General features: G+C 41.9%; 1 protein-coding gene across 2 annotated transcripts in view; it reads right to left on the reverse strand.

Moving 5' to 3' along the window:
* LOC138981785 (uncharacterized) overlaps positions 1-21445 on the reverse strand; it is a 43852-nt gene that overhangs the window by 15275 nt on the left and 7132 nt on the right. The window contains exons 1-11 of one of the 2 annotated variants that reach the window (XM_070354862.1): positions 20637-20745; positions 13664-13898; positions 9431-11858; positions 8767-9039; positions 7175-7531; positions 5746-6463; positions 5189-5340; positions 4547-4684; positions 3998-4127; positions 3036-3179; positions 378-640 (exon numbers count right to left, since the gene is read on the reverse strand). In XM_070354862.1, the coding sequence (XP_070210963.1) occupies positions 378-640; positions 3036-3179; positions 3998-4127; positions 4547-4684; positions 5189-5340; positions 5746-6463; positions 7175-7531; positions 8767-9039; positions 9431-11858; positions 13664-13827 (4767 nt within the window). In that variant the 5' untranslated portion in view covers positions 13828-13898; positions 20637-20745. Of the gene's footprint in view, positions 1-377; positions 641-3035; positions 3180-3997; positions 4128-4546; positions 4685-5188; positions 5341-5745; positions 6464-7174; positions 7532-8766; positions 9040-9430; positions 11859-13663; positions 13899-20636; positions 20746-21445 lie in introns of those variants that run through there. The other variant, XM_070354860.1, reaches the window with a different exon arrangement.

Consider the following 21445-nt stretch of genomic DNA (forward strand, 5'->3'; position numbering starts at 1 on the left):
CAGACACACAGATATGAAACGATTTTCTTCAATGCAAGAAGATAACTTACAGTATCCACTGAACTGTGACATCAAGCACACCTCATTCCTTTAACAGGAGACACAGTTCCCACCCATTAACATTACAAAAGCACACAGGGGACTTGTTATACAAAGCACAAACCAACTTCTAAGCACATACTCTCATGCAGTCTCTTTCCCTAACCTTTGTCCTCCTACATGCAGAAACGAAAAGGAGAGAAAAGAGGCAAAATAAAAGAAAGAAAAAGAGAAAGAACAAAACTAGCAAAAAGAGCACAACAAAGAAAATTTAATCCATCCGATTTTATTCACCATGATCTAACATTTATCCCAGCTCACCAAAATAAAAAACTTACGATAAAATTCAGAATGGAAGCATCAGGATAGCGAACGATCCAAGGTGGACTGCCACTCAACATGTGTATCAAGACACACGCGCACGCCCAAAGGTCAGAGGGGAAGCCATGACCTTCGCTGGCGGCTTTCTCCGGACTCCAGTGAGCGGGAGATCCGGTTGGATGGCGATTGGGAGGGGTGTGGTCTTGGGGGATTTGCTGGGCTGCTCCGAAGTCGGCCAGGATAATTTCTGTGGTGCCTTGTCTCACGAGTAAGTTGTCCGCTGTTTGAAGTGATGCAAAAAAACACAAATGAGTTTTGACATGTACGTTGGTATGAGGGATCAAAAGGATATCCATCATATTTCAGTGTTCATGTTTGCAACTAGAAAATACAAAGCAAATAACAAACATTACATGTTTTCATAACACAAATTTAAAAGGTTCTTCAATATATATATATATGACTTTCTGAACACTAACAATTAATTCTGTCAAGCTAGTTTTATAACTTCTTATGTAGGGAAGGCAAATGGAATGGTGGGGAGACAAACGTACAATGAAACCTCCTTTTTAAGACCCCTTTTATTTTAAAACCATGCTTTCAAGGTTTCTATCTTTTTCAGAAAAATTAGAGTACTCCACTGTGAAGGAAATCAAACAGCTAACAACTGAGTCATGTCGAGTTAGCATTTGTTCCCTCCACGATACACAGAAGCCAACCAGATACACGTGGAAATTGTATTGCACGGAGTCAACACAGCTCACAAACCAGAGAACAGTTGACTTCGTGAATCGGAGCTAGTTTAGCAGTACAATTGACGACTGTCCATCGAAGAGAAAGGTCTCGATGTTAATCGCGCGGGAGGAGAAAATGCCCGGAGAGAATGCAGTAGAAGGTTCCAGCCCTTACTTGTGTTTTCGGAGACGCGATCGTCAAAGCACTTTAACAGTGCGTCCAGTAACCTGTCCATAAGAAGAGGATTGCGGCCAGATGCTGGGGAAGAAGAATAATCTGAGAAGCCGCCGAATATCTTATTTCTATGGATCAGTTTAGCTGAAGTTCGACGGGACTTTCACGAAGCTAGCAGTGAGGTTACAGTCCTGATAGTTGGACCCGAGAGGTCACAGGACGAAGTGAACTGGTTTGGTCGAGATCGCCAGTCGGAGAATTAAGTACACCGCTACTTTTTTCAAGTGAAGGACATATCGACAGTTTTTGTGTGTGCTCTAGCTGAGCTAAGCCATGTTGAGGAGAACCTATTTAATTAAGATATGATTAGTGTTTAGCATCTAGATCAGATGGTTGCCGCAGTTTGGTCAGAATCATAACTGAACAGTGACTGTATTTTTTTCTACTTACACACTTGCCGTGTGTTGGTATTATACTGTGGATATCGTGTGCCTGTGATTTCACGGACTGTGTGTGTGTTTTTTCTGTCTACCTCACGGGTAGCGATTTTGATACACTCAGGGTAATATTATGGTTAGTTTGTGCACGGGATTTTCAAACCTGTCTTCAAACCTGTGAGTACCCTGTTTTGAATATATAACCCTGATATCTTTCTATTCATGATTGTGTGTATGTGTGTGTATGTATCATAACTGTATCCTTGAATTTACCCAATACAGTGGAGGGAACTTATAATTGGAGTTGTTGTTTGTTCCTCAATGATAGCATTGTAGCACATGTACATTCATTCACATCCACACATTTGAATATCCATGATTCAAACATGCTTCGCACGCGTCCCTTGCACCGTTAAAACTAATGATTCTTTCAATGTTTAATGCCAAAAGCTGTCATCATTGATCAAATGCCGAGTTATAAAGTTATTTTTAATCACTAAAATAAACAGTGCCCCAGTAAATAGACAGGGATGCGCTTGTGAAGAGAAGCTGTCAAGGAATTTTTCTCATCGTATTCTTTTTCAAACAACTGTACTGATTGTATTTTAGTCAAAAAGGCGTACAAAATACGGCGAAATCGTATGGGTTCCCAGGTCTGGTAAAATTACCTCAATTTTAACACTCTTCCTACTTTTTTAAGATTTTTACAAACACTGAAATAGAGTTGTCACTATAATATTCAGTGTCTTAACACCCCTGTGTGGACGCATGCACATGATAAAGATCCCAAGTTCACAGCAAAAGTCTCAGGCTTGGAACCATGACTACACACACGCAGGAAAAAGAGAAAAACAAGAAATTCCTCCGAGGTAGGAAAAACACCCCCGTCCTTACCATTCTCACTGCCACCAACTGAGAAGGTTATTTCCCTTTGACCATTAATATGTCCCTCTATAAGTCCTTGTAGAATCTTAATCCACCAATAACTCCCCAACCGTGTGTTTGACTGGTCCCAATTTTTGTAAGGACCGTCTCAGGAATGTATAGAACCTGTTCACAAAGTTTGGTGACGATCGGTCCGTTCATTCTTGAGATCTATATGCGAACACAAACACACAAACAAACACATCGACCGAATCCTATACACACCCCTATACCGGGGGTGTAAAAATGGGTAGCACCATACTGTAAGGCATTGGCAGCTCGCTTTCCCCAGTGAGAAAGCAGCCCCAATTTCCATGAGTGTAATCTCACAGGACCATACAATACCATTATCAATACCAATACCGAATACCAGAAATAAAGAGCGGCAGCAGCAAACATGCCCACCTTTGATGTCTTCATGCAGAACCCCCATGGACTCTAGGTAGGTCAGCACGTGTAGCAGCTGACGGAAATAGTTGAGCGCCATCCAGTGACTGAGTCGTTTTCCCACAGTCCACTGCTCCTTGACCAGTGCTGCCAGGCTACCCCCTGGTGACAATGTGGGGTAACCAATAGATGTCATATATATGGGAGGAGTGGTTCAAGAAGGTTGCAATTTCAATGACCTACAGATTTTGCTCAGTGTCAGACAACTGCATGATCAGTGTCTATTACCTCCCTTCCCTTGTCTGCTTTTTACCCCCTTCTCCACACACACATGGATGAACTTTCTTTCTTTCTTTATTTGGTGTTTAACGTCGTTTTCAACCACGAAGGTTATATCGCGACGGGGAAAGGGGGAGATGTGATAGAGCCACTTGTCAATTGTTTCTTGTTCACAAAAGCACTAATCAAAAATTTGCTCCAGGGGCTTGCAACGTAGTACAATTTATGACCTTACTGGGAGAATGCAAGTTTCCAGTACAAAGGACTTAACATTTCTTACATACTGCTTGACTAAAATCTTTACAAAAATTGACTATATTCTATACAAGAAACACTTAACAAGGGTAAAAGGAGAAACAGAATCCGTTAGTCGCCTCTTACAACATGCTGGGGAGCATCGGGTAAATTCTTCCCCCTAACCCGCGGGGGGAACATGGATGAACGTGCACACACATACGCACACACGCATGAGAACACGCACACACATGCAGGTAGGCACGCACACACACACACAAATGCATGAACGCAGGCACACTTACTTTCTCAACCAAACATCAAATTACAGATGTGTCAGACAACTGCATGAGCAGTGCCTATTACCTCCCTTCCCTGCTTTTTCCAACAAAGCTCTTCTCCACACACACACACCTAATTTCTCAACCAAACATCAAACCAAGCAGATGCATAAAGACAAAGCCTACCATCAATGAACTCTGCGAACAAGTAGATCTTCTCTCCATGGCGGATGGCACCATAGAAGTCGACGATGTGTGGATGACTCAGCTCGCTCCAGATCTCCAGTTCTTGGTCTTCATACTGCAGGATGTGCATCTAACGTGACAAGGAAACTTAAAATTAGTGAAAACTGTCAGATATTGACAGAAAAAGGCTCATGCACACCATGACACCAAATTTTAATTGACCCCCCCCCCCCCCCCCCACCCGCACAGACACTGTTCAAAGAATGCTGTCTCCTAGCAGTTGTTCTTGACAGTTCCAGGTAAAGCGCACCCATCTTTTGTCCTCATTAGACATTACCCTTCACTGACACATACACTGAGAGACAAACATTTCAACTCTAAATGTACAGTCCATCGTTATACATGGGTACATGTACATGCAATTGGGGTATGATAACTGACAATTTCTTGGAGCCACCAATTACATGGGACGAGCATGACTCTTTCTTGGAGGCGACGTTTACTTACATCTACTAAAAATTACAAAATTATCCAAAAATGCATGCACACCTTTTTGCAGCAGAACTTGAAGTCGGTCGTACGATCGATGCACAGGTGACATTTGCCTGTCACTCCGTTGCCAAGGTGGATCAGTCTCTCCCACTGCATGTGCTTCTGATAACGCGTATGCAGAATCTTCAGCTTTTTCTGTTTAAACAAAAACACCATCTTCAGCTGGTTCTACGAGTTCAGCTAGTTCTGCGAGTATAATAATGCAAAGGGAGATATAGAATTCATGCTTCATACGATAGATACAGACAAACGTTATAGAATGGAAGCTGGCTCTGTGACAGCTGTGATGGCAAAAACAAAGCAGTTTTCTTTCCAATGTTATGTTACCTCTTTCCAGGAAATAAAAACATACAGCAAAACTGTCTTTCACAGGCAGGTTTGCATTGAATGCTAACAAGTACGGGCCTCCCCAGCTAACATATTTTGTGTAAAAATCTGCTCAAGACTCAAAGACTGAAGACTAAATAATCTAAGGTCCTTTTAAAAACAAGGAAAATTGCCTTGCAGTGTCAGGCGGTTTAAAACATAAAATACATCAAATTCACTAGCTCATTTGTAAACAAAATAACTCCTTTTTTCTAGAAAAATAAAATAAATAAAACACACACAAAAAGACAAAAAAATTAAAGAATAATTGACCTTGAAAGGATGCAGAATGACGCCCTCCTCGCGGTGCTGGTAGCGACATTTTCCGCTAGCCTTACACTCGTCCCTCTCCTGGGCCCAGTTGCGTGCAACCAACAACAACTGCTGACGCGTGCCGTACACCACCTCTCCGATGCCTGGCACGCCTGATGACAGTACACAACACCGCTACTTTATCTTGGCAACCACTCAGTGAACGTTTCTAAACACTAAACAGTGACTGGAATTATAAGCCATGAAATCCATTTACGTTTCGACTCATACCTACTTCTGCCTTATAATATAAATAAGCACAAATCCTAAACCTACATAACTCGGTTCAAAGCGATTGTAACAAAATGCCTGTACTGTACAAGAGCCACTAAGTGAAAGAGGGTAATTAAAACTCCTGTGAGAACAAAATTGACTGGTAAAATAAAGAAAGGAAGGCATACAGAACTCACATGCATGCACACAAACACTTGCACACACACACACACAGCATTAAAAAAAAACCCCACCACCCACACAAATAAGCCAACCAACAAGGAAAGAAAAGAAGCAGTCTGTACCTGTGGGCTTCATCTCCACAGACAAGTTCTGCTCCACTCGAATCAGTCGATTCTGCATCTCCGGCATGCTTATGGTTCCCATTCCTCCGTACACACGCTGGGTGGCATAGGGGTCATCACTATATTTCCTCGACGCTTCCTCTTTTCTCCCTTTAGCGTACGAACGGATGATTGCCATGATGTCTTCCTGCTCGTCCGGTGTCTCTGGAGCCCTCTGTGGAAAATGACTCGGAAGAGTGACGATCGTTTCCACTTTCATCTTCACACTTTCCACTTTAAAGACATCCTCCTCTGTTTCTGTCACAGGAGTGGCAGGAGGTACGGACGAAGCGCTCGGCGAGGGCGGTTCTTCAGGAATGGTTCTTTGTAGAATGACCTTGGTGCTGAGACGTCGCCGCAACTGGGGGCCCTGAGATGGTTTCGGCATGACGGCTTGGCTGAACTCTGACGCAGTGTGCGACAAAGAAGTCGATGCAGCAACAGCAGCCCCATTTTGTGTGTGACCCTCTAGGGAGAACTGTTCAGGGGCGGATTTGGTCCTGGGTGATGGGAGAGGATGGGGGTGTGGATCCATGGTGGTAGAGTTGGTGGTGTGCGGTAAGGGTTCAGTGCGTTCGTGTAGCTCCAACTGTCCAAACTCTCCCCCCTGTGTGGTGATGTCCAAGAGAATGACTGGACCCAGGGCAGCGCTAAGGTACTTCCTCACCTTCATCCACACCTGTCAGTCAAACATCACAATATCTGTGAAAATGTGTGAATCAAATAAAAAAAATCATTCCGAGAAGCCTATATTTACCCAACAATAAGACAGATAAATCCCCAGAAACAATCAAACAAAAATTCCATGTCATACGTGTATCTAATCTTTTAAGCCAAAACTCAGCTCTGGATTCCATGTCAGAAAATACCATGTTTTCATTAAGAGAAAAGATTGGAGAAGAGGTGTCTCAGGAGATTTCAAGTCATCAGGGGCTGAAAGCTAGCTATCAATTATTGCTTACTACAGCCATACTCGCAATAATTGGTTAATAAAAATGTTGCCTCTTCTTGATACTCTTTCTTTCATCTACCTCCAATACCATTTTTTGTGTGTTTTTCTTTTCATTTCCAATATTTTGTTATCCCATTGCTGGGAAATTCGGGTCGCTTCCACCTAGTGGAAAGCTAGCAGCAACAAGAGTCGCTCTACCCAGGTGTGTACATGTTCAGGTGTAATCAGCCACCTGCACTTATAACAGAATGACCGAGGTCTTCAAAGTGCCGCTCTAGTGACACGGGGGAAGAATATAGATACGACCACTGAGTCTGTACATAAAGTTGACTCCTGTCAGTCCTGGCCTGGATTCGAACCCGTGACTCAAGGATCATAAGGCCAGTGTTCTACCAACTGAGCTACAAGGCCCCCTTCAACCCCTGTCCAACAACTCACCCTAGGAGAAGCAGACGTCACACCCTCCTCAGCAAACAGGCCGGCCTGCCGCATCTTGTGACAGATGTTAAGCGACAAATCCTCCTCCTCCTCCTCTCCCTCCCTCCTCCACGCCAGACACTCCAGGACGTGGAATTTAACCAGCGTAAAGAGCTGCTGGCACATGGAACACTCCCCGCTGTCGTGCGCGCTGTTGGTGAAATGGGACAGCAGGGAATGGAGGATGGCGCATGTGCAGCATGTCAGATCTTCGGGCGATGGGGACGTGACACGGCTGGTTTCGTGCAGGCACAGCAACAGGCATCGGTTCAGTTCTCCCGCCCGGCTCGACTGACGGAGGATTTCAATTCCAGACCCCTGAAATGCAGATCAGATTTCCTGATCTTCTTACTACTTTTGTCTTTCTTTTTACATTTAATCAAGATTTGACTAAATGTGTTAACGTTGACCGGGAATCGAGATGAGGGTCTGGTGTGTGTATGTATGTATGTATGTATCTATGTATGAATGTGTGAGTGTGTGTAGAGTGATTCAGAGAAAACTACTGGACCGATTTTCATCAAATTCCACATGAGAGTTCCTGGGTATGATATCCCCAGACGTTTTTTTTTATTTTTCCGTTAAATGTCTTTGATGACGTCATATCCGGCTTTTTGTGAAAGTTGAGGCGGCACTGTCACGCTCTCATTTTTCAACTAATTTTCTTGAAATTTTGGTCAAGTAATGTTCGACGAAGGCCGGACTTTGGTATTGCATTTCAGCTTGGAGGCTTCCAAATTAATTAATGAGTTGGCTCATTAAAGTTGTCATAAAAATAAAATTTTGCAAACAGATTCAAAATTGATTGCATCGTATTTTTCATCAAATTCTGAATCTGAAAATATATACGAATGTTATGTTTTCTCTAAAAATGTGATCACAATTTAATGATCAATGGTTAATTAAGTACTACGATTAAAATGTTCGAAATCGGTCCAAAAATGATTTCATCTTAATCTTTATCATTTCCTGATTCCAAAAACATATAGATATGATATGTTGCATTTAAAACAAGCTCAGAAAGTTAAAAAGAATACAGAAAGGCGCGCTTTCCTGCTTAGCGCAATACGCTACCGAGCTATTCTAGCTTATCAATTTCACTTTGTTTTGCATGTAAAAAATGAGCGATTTCCTTCTCGCAGGGATCGACGCAGCTGTATTTTTGTGTGTGAAAAAAATGCAGTGCATTCAGTTTCATTCCGTGAGTTCGACAGCTTGACTAAATGTAGTACCTTTGCCTTACGCGATTTGTTTTTTTATTATCTTCAATATTTTTCCAATCTGTTTTGTCAGAAACACAAAACTTTCATTTGAAAAAAAAACAAGTACTTTTTTATATCTAATTTTTGAAACTCCCCTCCCCTCAGTTTTCTGCAGTTGTCATTTTCCTCAGGAGCTATTCATTTTTAACTCAAGTCCATCCATTTAAAAAAATAATTGAAATGTTTAATACAAACATCGCTTTTTGCCCCAAAACATGATTTCAAATATATTACCATTATTCATGTCTTAGAATTTGCCAATACCAAAGAAGAGAAAACACCACCACTTACCGCTTGTCCCAAGCATTGACAAAGCTCTTCATTAGAAATGGCCCCATGCTGTTTCTTGCGGTGTCGTTTGAAGTTATCAGGTGGCACCACACCCTGACCTTTGGGGTTTTCCACAGAAGCAATGTCTGACCCTAGTGGCAAGTCAAGTGGGAGGTTTCGCTTCGGAGGCCGGCGGTCTTCATCCTCATCGTCTCTTCCTCCTCCGCCGTTGCTGCCGGTCCTGGTGGTCTTGGGTCGAGCGCCTCCCCGGCTTTGCCCACTTCCATCTCCTCCCTGAAAACGATAGGAGGCGCCCATGTTTGTTTGCTTGTCCTTGTTGTTTAAACACTAAGGCTCACATAAAAAAAACTAGATAGGAGTAAGGTCTGCAGTATTCTCAAATGTAAATCTTTACATTTAGAAGAGGAAAGCCCAAAATTAATTTTGGTGTTGATACTTTCATGTTAATTATCATCGTAAGAATTTGCTTGTGCTCATGTTACTGTTAGGGTGTTTGGAACTTGTTGTTGTAAAGCATTGAATGAGTCTAATTCCCACTTCTGTTTTATCTGAGAAAAAAAACCCGAACCTGCGGTTCCCCTGTCACAGAGAGAGTCAGGGAGCATTATTCACTCTCAACAAGAAGAAAGAAGACAATGTAACCACAACAGTCACCTATACTTACTTTGCTGCCAGAGTTGACAGAGTTGTCTCCCTGTCCCTTGCCACCTGATCCCCCTCCACTGGCAGTGTCGCTGTTTGTTAACATCACGACAACTGCTCCTTGGATATCAACTCTTGATGGTTTTCTGGGCATATAGTCGTTTTCATCTTTTGGTAAAGGCAGAAGCTGTCCTGCTGTCAAAATATTCAATAGCTTTCCGTGAGCTGGGTTCTTTCTGGCAAGTGCTCTTCTGAGACCTGCTGGTGCAGCTGTAAGGGTTCCCTCTTTTTTGTCAAAAGCTGTTTGGAACTCATCAAGACTGTGGTGCTTCCTTACCTCCTTGGTGGCTGCAGGGTATGTTTCTTGTTCTCTGGCAGTCATGCGCTTCTGCAGCAGAGTGACTTTCTTGAAATCAAAAGCATCCTCATGAGTCCTGTTCAGGTCTGGGTTGTGATCCACAACAGTGCCATCCAGATTTTGTGTCAGGTCGTCATCTTGCTGAGCGTTCTGAACAGTAGACTCCGGTTCCAGAAGATGGTTCTGTTCAGCTTCAACCAGCCGTGCAACATCATCATCATCATCATCATCATCATCATCATCATCTCCAGCAGCATCCTGGTCTTCACGAAGAGTATTTTGAGCAAATAGATCTTCAGTTTGAAGCATATCTTCCTTCTCATCCCTATTCTTTTCTGAGAAGCTATCACCATCTGATCCTTGCAGTGCATGTTCTGGGGCCAGGGTTTTCTGTGAACAGACGTTCTTTTCAGAAATGTCATTTTCTGTCTTCTCATTCAGCAACAGCTTCTTTATCAGCAAGGCGCCTGTGGTTTGGATGTCTGAATCTCTTGCCGTTTTCATTCCAGTGTTCTTTTCGTCTGTGGCTCTACTGGTTTCAAGATCAGTCACATTTGGTACAGTTGAAATGGGCTCTGGCGTCTGCTGTCTTGCCTTGGTGGATGAAAATCCAGACTTGGGTTTCCTCATCTTTCTGTTCTGTGTGCGTCCTTTACCATCTTGCTTGGACAGAGGTGCTTCTTTTGACGATGGATTTATCGGGTCTTCCTTGAAGTCTTCTGACATGTTTGGTGGTGGTATGTCCGCTGCATTTTGATCTGGGTCCGCAGATGTCATCTCCTTCTTTCCCTTTTCGTTTTCCTCAAAGTCGGATTTTTCCAGGAAAACAGGTTCAGGGGCATCTTCCTCAACTGCATCAACAGTTTCAAGCTCAGGTTCCTTGTCTCCCTCCGTTGCGTTCCCCTTCTCCAGCATTTTCTCCTTCCCTGCAACTTCTCTCTCTCCCTTTTCAACGTCCTTCCTGCAGCCTCTAAGGTCTTGGTGATCAGATATCTTGCATTCTGGTCTGTTCCCGAACTCCATCAGCATGGAACGAATGATGAAGAGTGCAGCAGCCTCCAGACACTTGGTGGTCTGGGCAAACCCAAGGGGTTCAAGTCCTCCTGTCAGTGGCAGCGTCTGGTAACCCATGGAGGTTGGGAAGGAGAATGACTGTTCCACTGGTTCTGCTGACCTGACAGATCTCTCATCGCCCATCAACAACTCGCTGAGGTGGCACTCCTGACTGGATTCTGGTCCAGAGGTTTCTTCCTTTTTTCCAAGGGTCATGATACTGGAGAGGCCCCCCTTCAAACTAGACTGGTAGTCCAAATTTGTGGTCAAGTTCATGGTCTGTCTCAAACCAGAGAGGTTGTTGCATTTGTCCAGTTTACCTAATTGATCTCTGTGGCTGACGAAGTCTTGTTCCTGATAACAGCAATAGATGTGGAACAGGTTTTGGGTGGTGAGACGATTGTTCCGCCAAAGGTTATGAGCCCTCTCCATGGCAACTCGCTTTTCTGATGGCTGGTTCCTCAGCTCCATGTCCTTACTGCAGTCACCTCCGTTTTCTTTCTTCGGATCTTCCATTTCTTGCTTTTCAATCTCATCTTTGATTTCCCCCAAACAACTGAGGCTAAACTTCTCCAAACTGCTGCAGACACCCTTCAGAAATTCATGTGTGTTTCCACTCTTCTGAGCCAGGGCACAGATATCCTCTACCTCTCCCTGGTGCAGGTGAAGGGAATTCAGCTCTTCAACAAGCCTGTTATCCAGTGAGATGTGCGCTCTGCTTTTCTCTTGCTCAACATCTTCCAGAATCCGCTGTTTTGATTTGGGCCGTGGAGGTAGATCTACTGCCGAGTTTTCGCCAGGAAGCAAGTCTTCTTCCAGCTTCTTTCTGCCTTTTTTCTCTTTTGATTTTTTCCTGTTGTTCTGCGCAACAGCTGCTTTGGTGCCTGAGCGAGGGATGCTTGGAATTGATGGCAGCGATGCATCGGGTTCGGGTCCTCGTTTGTCAGAGCTGTTGGGATCAGCTTTGGGGCTGTCTCCTTTTTCCTTGCGCGGAGCTCCCCACAAGACTTTTGGGATGGTCTGGTTATGGTCTTCATGCCTGTCGAATACAACTGATTGTTTCAACATCAGAAACTGTGTTCATTATGAACCAAACACAAAGGAGAGTGATAAGAAAGGCATTATACTGCCAGATGAAATGGAACAATTAACACTAAACTGCTGAGAAAAAGCGATGAGTGTGTTCTCTTTTACAATGAAACACACTAAAAGCCAGACATAACATGTAACTCTCCTTACTCTCTCCCCCTACTTCCCTGAATTCTGATGCAAACACCACACACATACTGTCACAAAGATGTGAGTAGCATAATTTGTGATGTGAACAACGTCGTGATTTTAACCTCCCTAAATATTGCAGTGCGATGCGTAGGTGACGGGAGAGGCGTTATCACGGGTTTTGTGCCTTGCACGAGAAAACCATAGTTTGACATGAGTTGTGTTTATGAGAACTGTAGCTGGTTTGGGGTAAATAACGTCACAGCGTTTGAGATTTTCAACCGGGAAGGTTGTCGGCGCGTGTCGGTCTTGTTCTGGGAACAAGTACTCTTTCAAGAGACGGGTCTCTTAAGGTAAATGATTTACTATGTTGTATATTATTGACGTTGGAATACATAGCTGGAATGTAAAGGTTAGTGTATACAAAGTGCACTAAATTCTAGTGTGAAGTTTTAAGAGAATTCTTGATGTAATTGTATCACGGTTTTTCATGGGGAATTTCTTGAACATAAATGTTACGCATTTATGTTATGTTTAAGACGGTGATGCTTCGTATGGCAGTGTTATTCATAGATTAAGCATTAGTTTGGATAGTGAATGTGGACGGAATGTGAACGTAGAATGAACGAGAATGTATGAGTTGGTACATGAACGTTTGGAAGAAGAGATGGTTTTAGAGAATGTTGTATTAAGACTTGGTTAAATTCTTTAGGAGTCTCCATGAGGGTTTTCCATGGCGTGTACAAGGGAGGGACCTTACACGGAGGAGCGCGGGACGATGGTGGCGAGCAAGGGACCACATCGGCGCAGGATGACTAGACGAAGGAGTCTTCATCGTTACCGGTCGTAGCTGACGACGGTTGTTTTCGCTAATGGCGAAAGGGTTTCTCGGGGAGAAACGTGAAAGGTGTGTTGGCATCTACAATGAGAGTTTTTGGGAATTCATTACTCCACGAGGATTCAGCGACACAAGGAAGTGAAACTGGCGACATGCAGTGAGCCGTGATTCGAACTCGTGAGTGTCTGTCAGTACCTTCTTTTGTGCGTTAATCTATATTTGAGAAAGTATCTTTATAATATGTATTTACATGCATTGAGTGAAAGCTAAAAGATTGTGTGAACTGTGTGTCGAAAAGTTGATTCGTATTGATGTATTTGAAGTGAAGAATTATGTTGTTTTTGGTTGAGGAAATAATAAGCCTGTATCCTCCCAAATTCTGTTGTTGAAGTGTTTGGTGTGAAAAGGGTAGAGACTGAGTAATAGGGCAGAACACGTACATATGAAAGTAATTTCATTTATTTCACATGCAAACCACTTCACGACACATACACACCTTTTTCAGTCTTAAAATCAAAATTCAGAGTTTACCAGTGTCTTTATCGAACAATCTTTCTTTCTTTATTTGGTGTTTAACGTCGTTTTCAACCACGAAGGTTATATCGCGACGGGGAAAGGGGGGGGGGGGGGGGGGGGGGGGGGGGAGATGGAATAGAGCCACTTGTTAATTGTTTCTTGTATCGAACAATCAAAATGTTTGATTCACCACATATTATCAGTTAAATTCAGATTTTTTCCCAGTTCCATTTTGCCCACTTAACCCTATTTAGTTTTCATGTCAACCTCACATTTCGCAAAAACCATCCCCGCTTTCTTGAAGACTGTTGTCGGACGGTGCCATGCGAATCCACCTCATGTTTTCAGGGACACTGGAAGCACTAGGGTATTGCGGTGTTCCCATACCATTTGCAAGTTCTGGGATACCAGTTGTTTTTGCCTCTTCCTCCCCCATCTTCCTCGCAGGCTGGTGCAGAGAGGAATTTTACTGTCTCAGTGGAGGCACCTTAGGCTTTACGCAGCACTCTGCAAAACAGGAAATTCATCCAAACAATTTAATGTATGCAACTGAAGGTAGTTTCAAGCCTCATCAGTGTTGTTTCCATACTTGGAGGGCAATCCTGGTCAGTGGGACCTGGATTGAAAATAAGGTCTAAATGTCAAAATTTGTTTAGTCAGACCTCCTACATGTCAAAACTATTGGATGCATGCACTGTCACCGGCCAGGTGTCAGAAGAATGACTACATGTAATTCTAAATCAAATAAAGTATGTGTCAGTGACCGAAGACCATTTAAAAGGCCCAAGAAGACCACTGAGTGGGACAGAGCAAGACAAACAGCAATCGATACAAATCAAGAAAAAAGGAAGTGGGAGTGGATCAGCCAAACGCAATGACGCAATCTCCCTCGAAAATCATCAGACAGGCCCTTGACAGGAACCCAAAAGGAAAAACACTAGGCCAACAGTGGATAAGGCAGACGTGGTGCCGGAGAGGTCAAGGCAGCCAGACTGACACGCATGTAGGCCGGGACAGCTGAAGAGGAATCTCTTAGAACCGAGTGCATTGGAGGAATCCGGAATGAATTAAATTGCTGCTGCGGCATATGTACCCCGAGAATCCAAAGGCTTAGTCAAGTGTTAGTCATTAATCTGAAGACTTTTATTAATCATTTAATGGTCAACACTCAAAAGTCTGTGAGCAAAGATTTAATCTGGCTCCTCCATAATGAACGATTAAATCTCACGGAAAGAACTACATGTATGCAATATTATTTCACTGGTTCACCCACTTGGCGCCAAATTAAAAAACAAGAATGCAAGATTCACCCACAAGAGACACCCCAAAATTAAACAAGTCGCGTAAGGCGAAAATACAATATTTAGTCAAGTAGCTGTCGAACTCACAGAATGAAACTGAACGCAACGCAACGCAGCAAGACCGTATACTCGTAGCATCGTCACTCCACCGCCCGTGGCAAAGGCAGTGCACGTGGAATTGACAAGAAGAGCGGGGTATTCGTTGCGCTGAGAAGGATAGCACGCTTTTCTGTACCTCTCTTTGTTTTAACTTTCTGAGCGTGTTTTTAATCCAAACATATCATATCTATATATTTTTGGAATCAGGAACCGACAAGGAATAAGATGAAAGTGTTTTTAAATTGATTTCGAAAAAAAAATTTTGATAATAATTTTTATATATTTAATTTTCAGAGCTTGTTTTTAATCCGAACATAACATATTTATATGTTTTTGGAATCAGCAAATGATGGAGAATAAGATAAACGTAAATTTGGATCGTTTTATAAATTTTTATTTTTTTTTACAATTTTCAGATTTTTAATGACCAAAGTCATTAATTAATTTTTAAGCCACCAAGCTGAAATGCAATACCGAACCCCGGGCTTCGTCGAAGAGTACTTGACCAAAATTTCAACCAATTTGGTTGAAAAATGAGGGCGTGACAGTGCCGCCTCAACTTTCACGAAAAGCCGGATGTGACGTCATCAAAGACATTTATCAAAAAAATGAAAAAAACGTTCGGGGATTTCATACCCAGGAACTCTCATGTCAAATTTCATAAAGATCGGTCCAGTAGTTTAGTCTGAATCGCTCTACACACACACACACACACACACACAGACACACACACACACGCACACACACACGCACATACACCACGACCCTCGTTTCGATTCCCCCTCGATGTTAAAATATTTAGTCAAAACTTGACTAAATATAAAAACAAGAATGCAAAGGTGTTGAAGCCAATTTGAAAACTTCACAGTGAAACTTTTCAGATTTCTGCCGAATCGGAACATAAGATTTGACCTTTCTTCCCCTACTTTCTCCTTTTTCTTCAAACTTTTTGAATAAAACACAGACAGTATATTCAGTACTAGATGAATACCCGCTTCGCCGGGTACGGCTGCACCGGGAAGAAGTCGAGCCGAATACCCGGAAAGCCGGCGCACCGCACGGAGGAAGGGAGATAATCGCGGCTGAAAACACTGGAGAAGATAAGGAAGAGTTACTGGGAATGGATCCAGAGAAAAACCAAAATCGGTTCAGCGCTGTGCGCTGAGAGCACGTGTTGAAATATCTCATCGATGAGGTTGTGTCCGGGGTGTAGCGGAATACGGTCTCCAAATTTGAAAAAATCCACCGAGAACTTTGGCCGTGCATTGCGGACACACACACACACAGACAGACACAAGTCGTACATATATATATATAGATAGAAACTCAGTGTCTAAAACCAAAACAACAATTATTACAACAACAACAAATCCAGTCTCCACAAACCTGCTTCTTTTTCAACACACAAGCAACTGTGAAATGAGCAAAACCAACCAAAAGCGAACAGCCAAATCAACGATCAGTTAATCAAAGAAAAGCTCAAACTGCATTCTATACGCATGCATGAAGACGCACAACCTCTTCGTCAATTGTGTCATATATTTGTCCCTGTCTCAGAAATCTCAAGTCCCTTACGAATAATTAAAAACTGCTTGTAAACTTATAACAAAGAAGCCTGCAAAATGAAAATGTCCTCTAACCAGAACCTTTTCAACAGACCAAAGAGTTGCTCTTCAACAGACCAAAGAGTTGCTCATAAAGGGTAACTTCCGCCAAGCACTGTGGACGTCAAGATTTATGAATGAGCCTTCCATTTAAAACTAGATCACACAAGGACCGCGTGACTAGTAAGGTCAAGGACTATTTTCTTTTTCTGAAAATACAGGAAAAGTTGTGATAGTATACATTCCTTTCTACAGTCAAACCTGCCCAAATGACCACCTCTTGATATTTATGACCACCTGCCTATTACAACCTTTCCCTCAAGGATCTCTTTTGAGTTTTTTCTAAACAACTTTCAGCTTTCAACAGCAACCTGCAGCACCTGTTTGCAATGACCACTTCTGGCCGGTCCCTTTAGTGGTTGGTATTACTAAAATGTTACAGACAGGTTCAACTGTATCTGCTGTTGATATCCATTTGACACTTACTGTTGTCATTACATGTGCTACTGACACGATAATTTGTGAATACAAGGGGAGGAAAAACATGGCGAGAACAGCTTTAAAGTCACGAATCCTGTTACGCGCCAAGGTAAAATAACCATGCACATGCACAAACAAGGAGAGGGTCAGGGTCAGATCACTTCTTTTATGAACAGTTTTCCTCATGCGCCCAATTACAAAACAAGCGTGCGGAAGAGTTCATGATTATATCTTTCTTTTCTTTCTTTATTTGGTGTTTAACGTTGTTTTCAACCACGAAGGTTATATCGCGACGGGGAAAGGGGGGAGATGGGATAGAGCCACTTGTTAATTGTTTCTTGTTCACAAAAGCACTAATCAAAAATTTGCTCCAGGGGCTTGCAACGTAGTACAATGTACTACCTTACTGGGAGAATGCAAGTTTCCAGTACAAAGGACTTAACATTTCTTACATACTGCTTGACTAAAATCTTTACAAAAATTGACTATATTCTATACAAGAAACACTTAACAAGGGTAAAAGGAGAAACAGAATCCATTAGTCGCCTCTTACGACATGCTGGGGAGCATCGGGTAAATTCTTCCCCCTAACCCGCGGGGGGAATGATTATACCTCCTTGAAACATTCACCTTCCCTGGTGTCAAAAAACTCATTAAAAACAAACTAATGGCACGTCACACACCACCCCCTGGTCTCATTTCTATGAGGGAAAAGGAAATTAGTCTCATTGATACTAAACCACCATAACTTATTATTCAAATAGTATTTTAATTGTTCGCACAAGGTTAATGCCGCAAAACCATTTGTAACCGGAGAATTTAAAATTGCAGTTCTCAGTCTGCTAGTATTAGCGAATGCATTTCCAATTAAAATAGGGTAGTTGAACAGTAGGGCAATATTATTACGTCAACACATAACTGAGCTGATCATGCACTGTGAATTAAAACGGATATCAAGATCTATGATAGTTTTAAATTAATACAGTCATGTTAGATGTGTTTAAGTACAACTCTAAATTCTTAGTAAATGTGATACGGTTTAGTGTCGTTAGTTTTAAGTGCAATTCTTAATTCTTAGCAAATGTGATGTATTTGATGTCTGTTATCACCTGACACTGCATGGCAAATTTCCTTGTTTTTTTAAGGACAGTTCTTCTTCTTCAGCGTTCCAGAATTGTTCTCGTTACGTGTGAGCTCGTTTGCCTATTTGGGTTCCCCAAACTATACTCTGAGAGCATAGTCAGCTTCACTCCGCTTTCGTTGAGTAGGCATGCTGGGTATTTTCGTGTTTCCATAACCCACCGAACTCCGACATGGATTACAGGATCTTTTCCGTGCGCACTTGGTCTTGTGCTTGCGTGTACACACGAAGGGGGTTAAGTCACAAGGAGGTCTGCACATAAGTTGACCTGGGAGATCGGAAAAATCTCCACTCTTAACCCACCAGGCAGCAGCGACCGGGATTCAAACTCACGACTTCCCGATTAGGAGGCCGACGTCCTACCACCACGCCACTGCGCCCGTCATTAAGGACAGTAAAACTTTGAGTCCTGAGTCTTGAACAATGCAATCAGGACTCACACAAACATCAGTTCTGCTCACTCAGTCACGCACCTTACACCCACCACCCTCCCTGTATTCCCAACATTTGTTTAACAAGTTTGCAGTCAGTCATAGAGGATCTTTTAGAACTCATTAGCGATTCTTGTTTTGATTTTGGAACGTTCCGTTTAGATTTTCTTGGATTTGGAGTCAGTTCAGTGAAACTTCTGCAAAATCCAAGAAGGGCGTATCAATATCACATCCCTGATTAATTACCGCTATATTGGAACAATGGAAGTATTATCATTCTTTGTGCAGCACGATATTGTGTGAACATCCGGCCGGGTTCTTTTTCCCCTTACTATTTGTGGTGAACCAAGCAAGCATTATGTCATGACAGTTAAAAGTCACTGTGATCTTTGTATGTGCACCAACAAAATTGAATAAACACTGTAAATAAATAATAGGGGAGGGGGGGGGGGTAATAAAGACGGTACTCTTGCAGGATGAAAATACTTTGAACAGAGAACATTTCATGTATAAGGTCTGGGTATGAGCTTCAAGTGAAAACGCCCCCAGTGTCAAGTCCATAATTGGCCTTAAAATGAATTAAATCCTTTGATACCCACACAATTCAATGACAAGATTCTTGATTACTTGTACAGAGTAATCAAGAATCTGTCATTAACCTGTTCTCTGCCTGTAAATATTTGTATACAAAGCATTTACCTGAATTAACAACTTACAATGTGCCCTTGATGTATTGCGAAATGTTTAATACACTACACAGAAACACATTGTTACATTTAGTCAACTTGACTAAATGTTTTAACATAGAGGGGGGAATCGAGACGAGGGTCGTGGTGTATGTGTGTGTGTGTGTGTGGGTGTGTGTGTGTGTCTGTGTGAGTGTGGGTGTGTGTGTGTGTGTGTCTGTGTGAGTGTGTGTGTGTGTGTGTGTGTGTGTGTGTGTGTGTGTGTGTCTGTCTGTCTGTGTGTGTGTGTAGAGCGATTCAGACTAAACTACTGGACCGATCTTTATGAAATTGGACATGAGAGTTCCTGGGAATGATATCCCCGGACAATTTTGTTTTTTTCGATAAATGTCTTTGATGACGTCATATCCGGCATTTTGTAAAAGTTGAGGCGGCACTGTCACACCCTCATTTTTCAATAAAATTGATTGAAATTTTGGCCAAGCAATCTTCGACGAAGGCTGGACTTTGGTATTGCATTTCAGCTTGGAGGCTTAAAATTTAATTAATGACTTTGGTCATTAAAAATCTGAAAATTGTAATTAAAATTATTTTCTATAAAACGATCCAAAAATACGTTTATCATATCGTTCATTATTTTCTGATTCCAAAAACATATAATTATGTTACATTCGGATTAAAAACAAGCTCTGAAAATTAAAAATATAAAAATTATGATTAAAACTAAATTTCCGAATTCGATTTAAAAACAATTTCATCTTATTCGTTGTCTGTTCCTGATTCCAAAAACATATAGATATGATATGTTTGGATTAAAAACACGTTCAGAGAGTTAAAAAGAATAGAGATATAGAAAAGCGGGCTATCCTCCTCAGCGCAACCGCTACCGCGCTTTTCTGTATTGTTAATTTCACTGCCTTTGCCACGAGCGGTGGACAGACGATGCTACGAGTGTACGGTCTTGCAGAAAAAATGCAATGCGTTCAGTTTCATTCTGTGAGTTCGACTGAGCTTGACTAAATGTTGTATTTTCGCCTTACGCGACTTTTTTCTTCTTCTTGTTTTACAGTTAAAAAAGTAAAACTTCATGATTGGCTTTATGATTGCATAATTCAGCTGACTTAAACTGCAGAATTGACTAGAAACTGTCTGTAAAGTCCAAACATCCTTATTTGAAAGCGCAAAGTTGGCCATTTTTGTCTGCAAAACTGGCTTACTCCACAGATGCAAAATGCAAACAATTTAACCACAAAACCTGACTTATAGTTATAACCTGCAAAATGCATTGAATGCACTGTAACAACAGTTACAGCATAGTCTCTTCAGAATTTAAACATACCCGGTAGTTCGTATAAACTCAAACATGACCTTCCGCCTGCAAAGGTATGTACAGCAAACAGACAGCCGCTAGCATACATGCACCCACAAAATGAACTCTATTTTTACTGGTGATTTTTTGTAATCAAAACTCACCTCCAAAAAATGCCGCAAAGCAATACTAACCTTGTTGAATTAAACTGTGTCATTTAACTCACAATGAATTTAAGACCTGAAGAAGACGACCAAGTCTTGCAGCAACCATGCAGTAGCCAACACGTACATTACTCATGACGTAACTGAGCTAAAAACAGGCCTCAAACCGCCAGCCAGCCAGATTAATTTCTGCGGAAAAGGGTGTGGGCGACAAAGAAACAGGGACACTCAACTCCCATATATGGCTGACAAAGGAAAGAACTTGGCTCTAGCTATTTTATTTGGGTCAGCAAACAGTGCACTCACTGAGTGAACTATGTACTTAACTGGCGTGAGTATCAGAGCTCTTGAGACTGTAATATTTAACTATTTTTAATTAAAAATAAAGTGTTAATAGCAATGCAAGAGGATTACCTGTCAAAGTTACAGTATCTCAGCTCTCTGTGCAATTTAAACTCTTAAAAAAATTCATGTTTCTATTATTGTTGAATGGTAGTTCAAGATGAGCTGTCAAGGTTACAGTACATGTACTTCTTAGTTATACACTTGAAATAACATTTATAATACTTGAATTTTATTGTCATAAATTATACAAGCACTGAACCCCAGTAAAAATGCTAACAGTAACAATGTTTCATTCATTGAGTGAGCAACCAAAGTGAGCTACATAACGGCACTGCATGTATCGGTGCACACTTTACACTGAGTGTCTGTCTAGCTAGACTCAAGGACCTTTCAAGGTCACACTTGATACACTGCAGTGCATTGTACTCTTATTAACTGAATTCAAGCAATAAAATAAACTTGAAAAAGTTCGACGCAGAACTGAGGACAGATTA

Source organism: Littorina saxatilis, linkage group LG12 (genome assembly GCF_037325665.1).
Source record: "Littorina saxatilis isolate snail1 linkage group LG12, US_GU_Lsax_2.0, whole genome shotgun sequence".
Classification (NCBI taxonomy): domain Eukaryota; kingdom Metazoa; phylum Mollusca; class Gastropoda; order Littorinimorpha; family Littorinidae; genus Littorina; species Littorina saxatilis.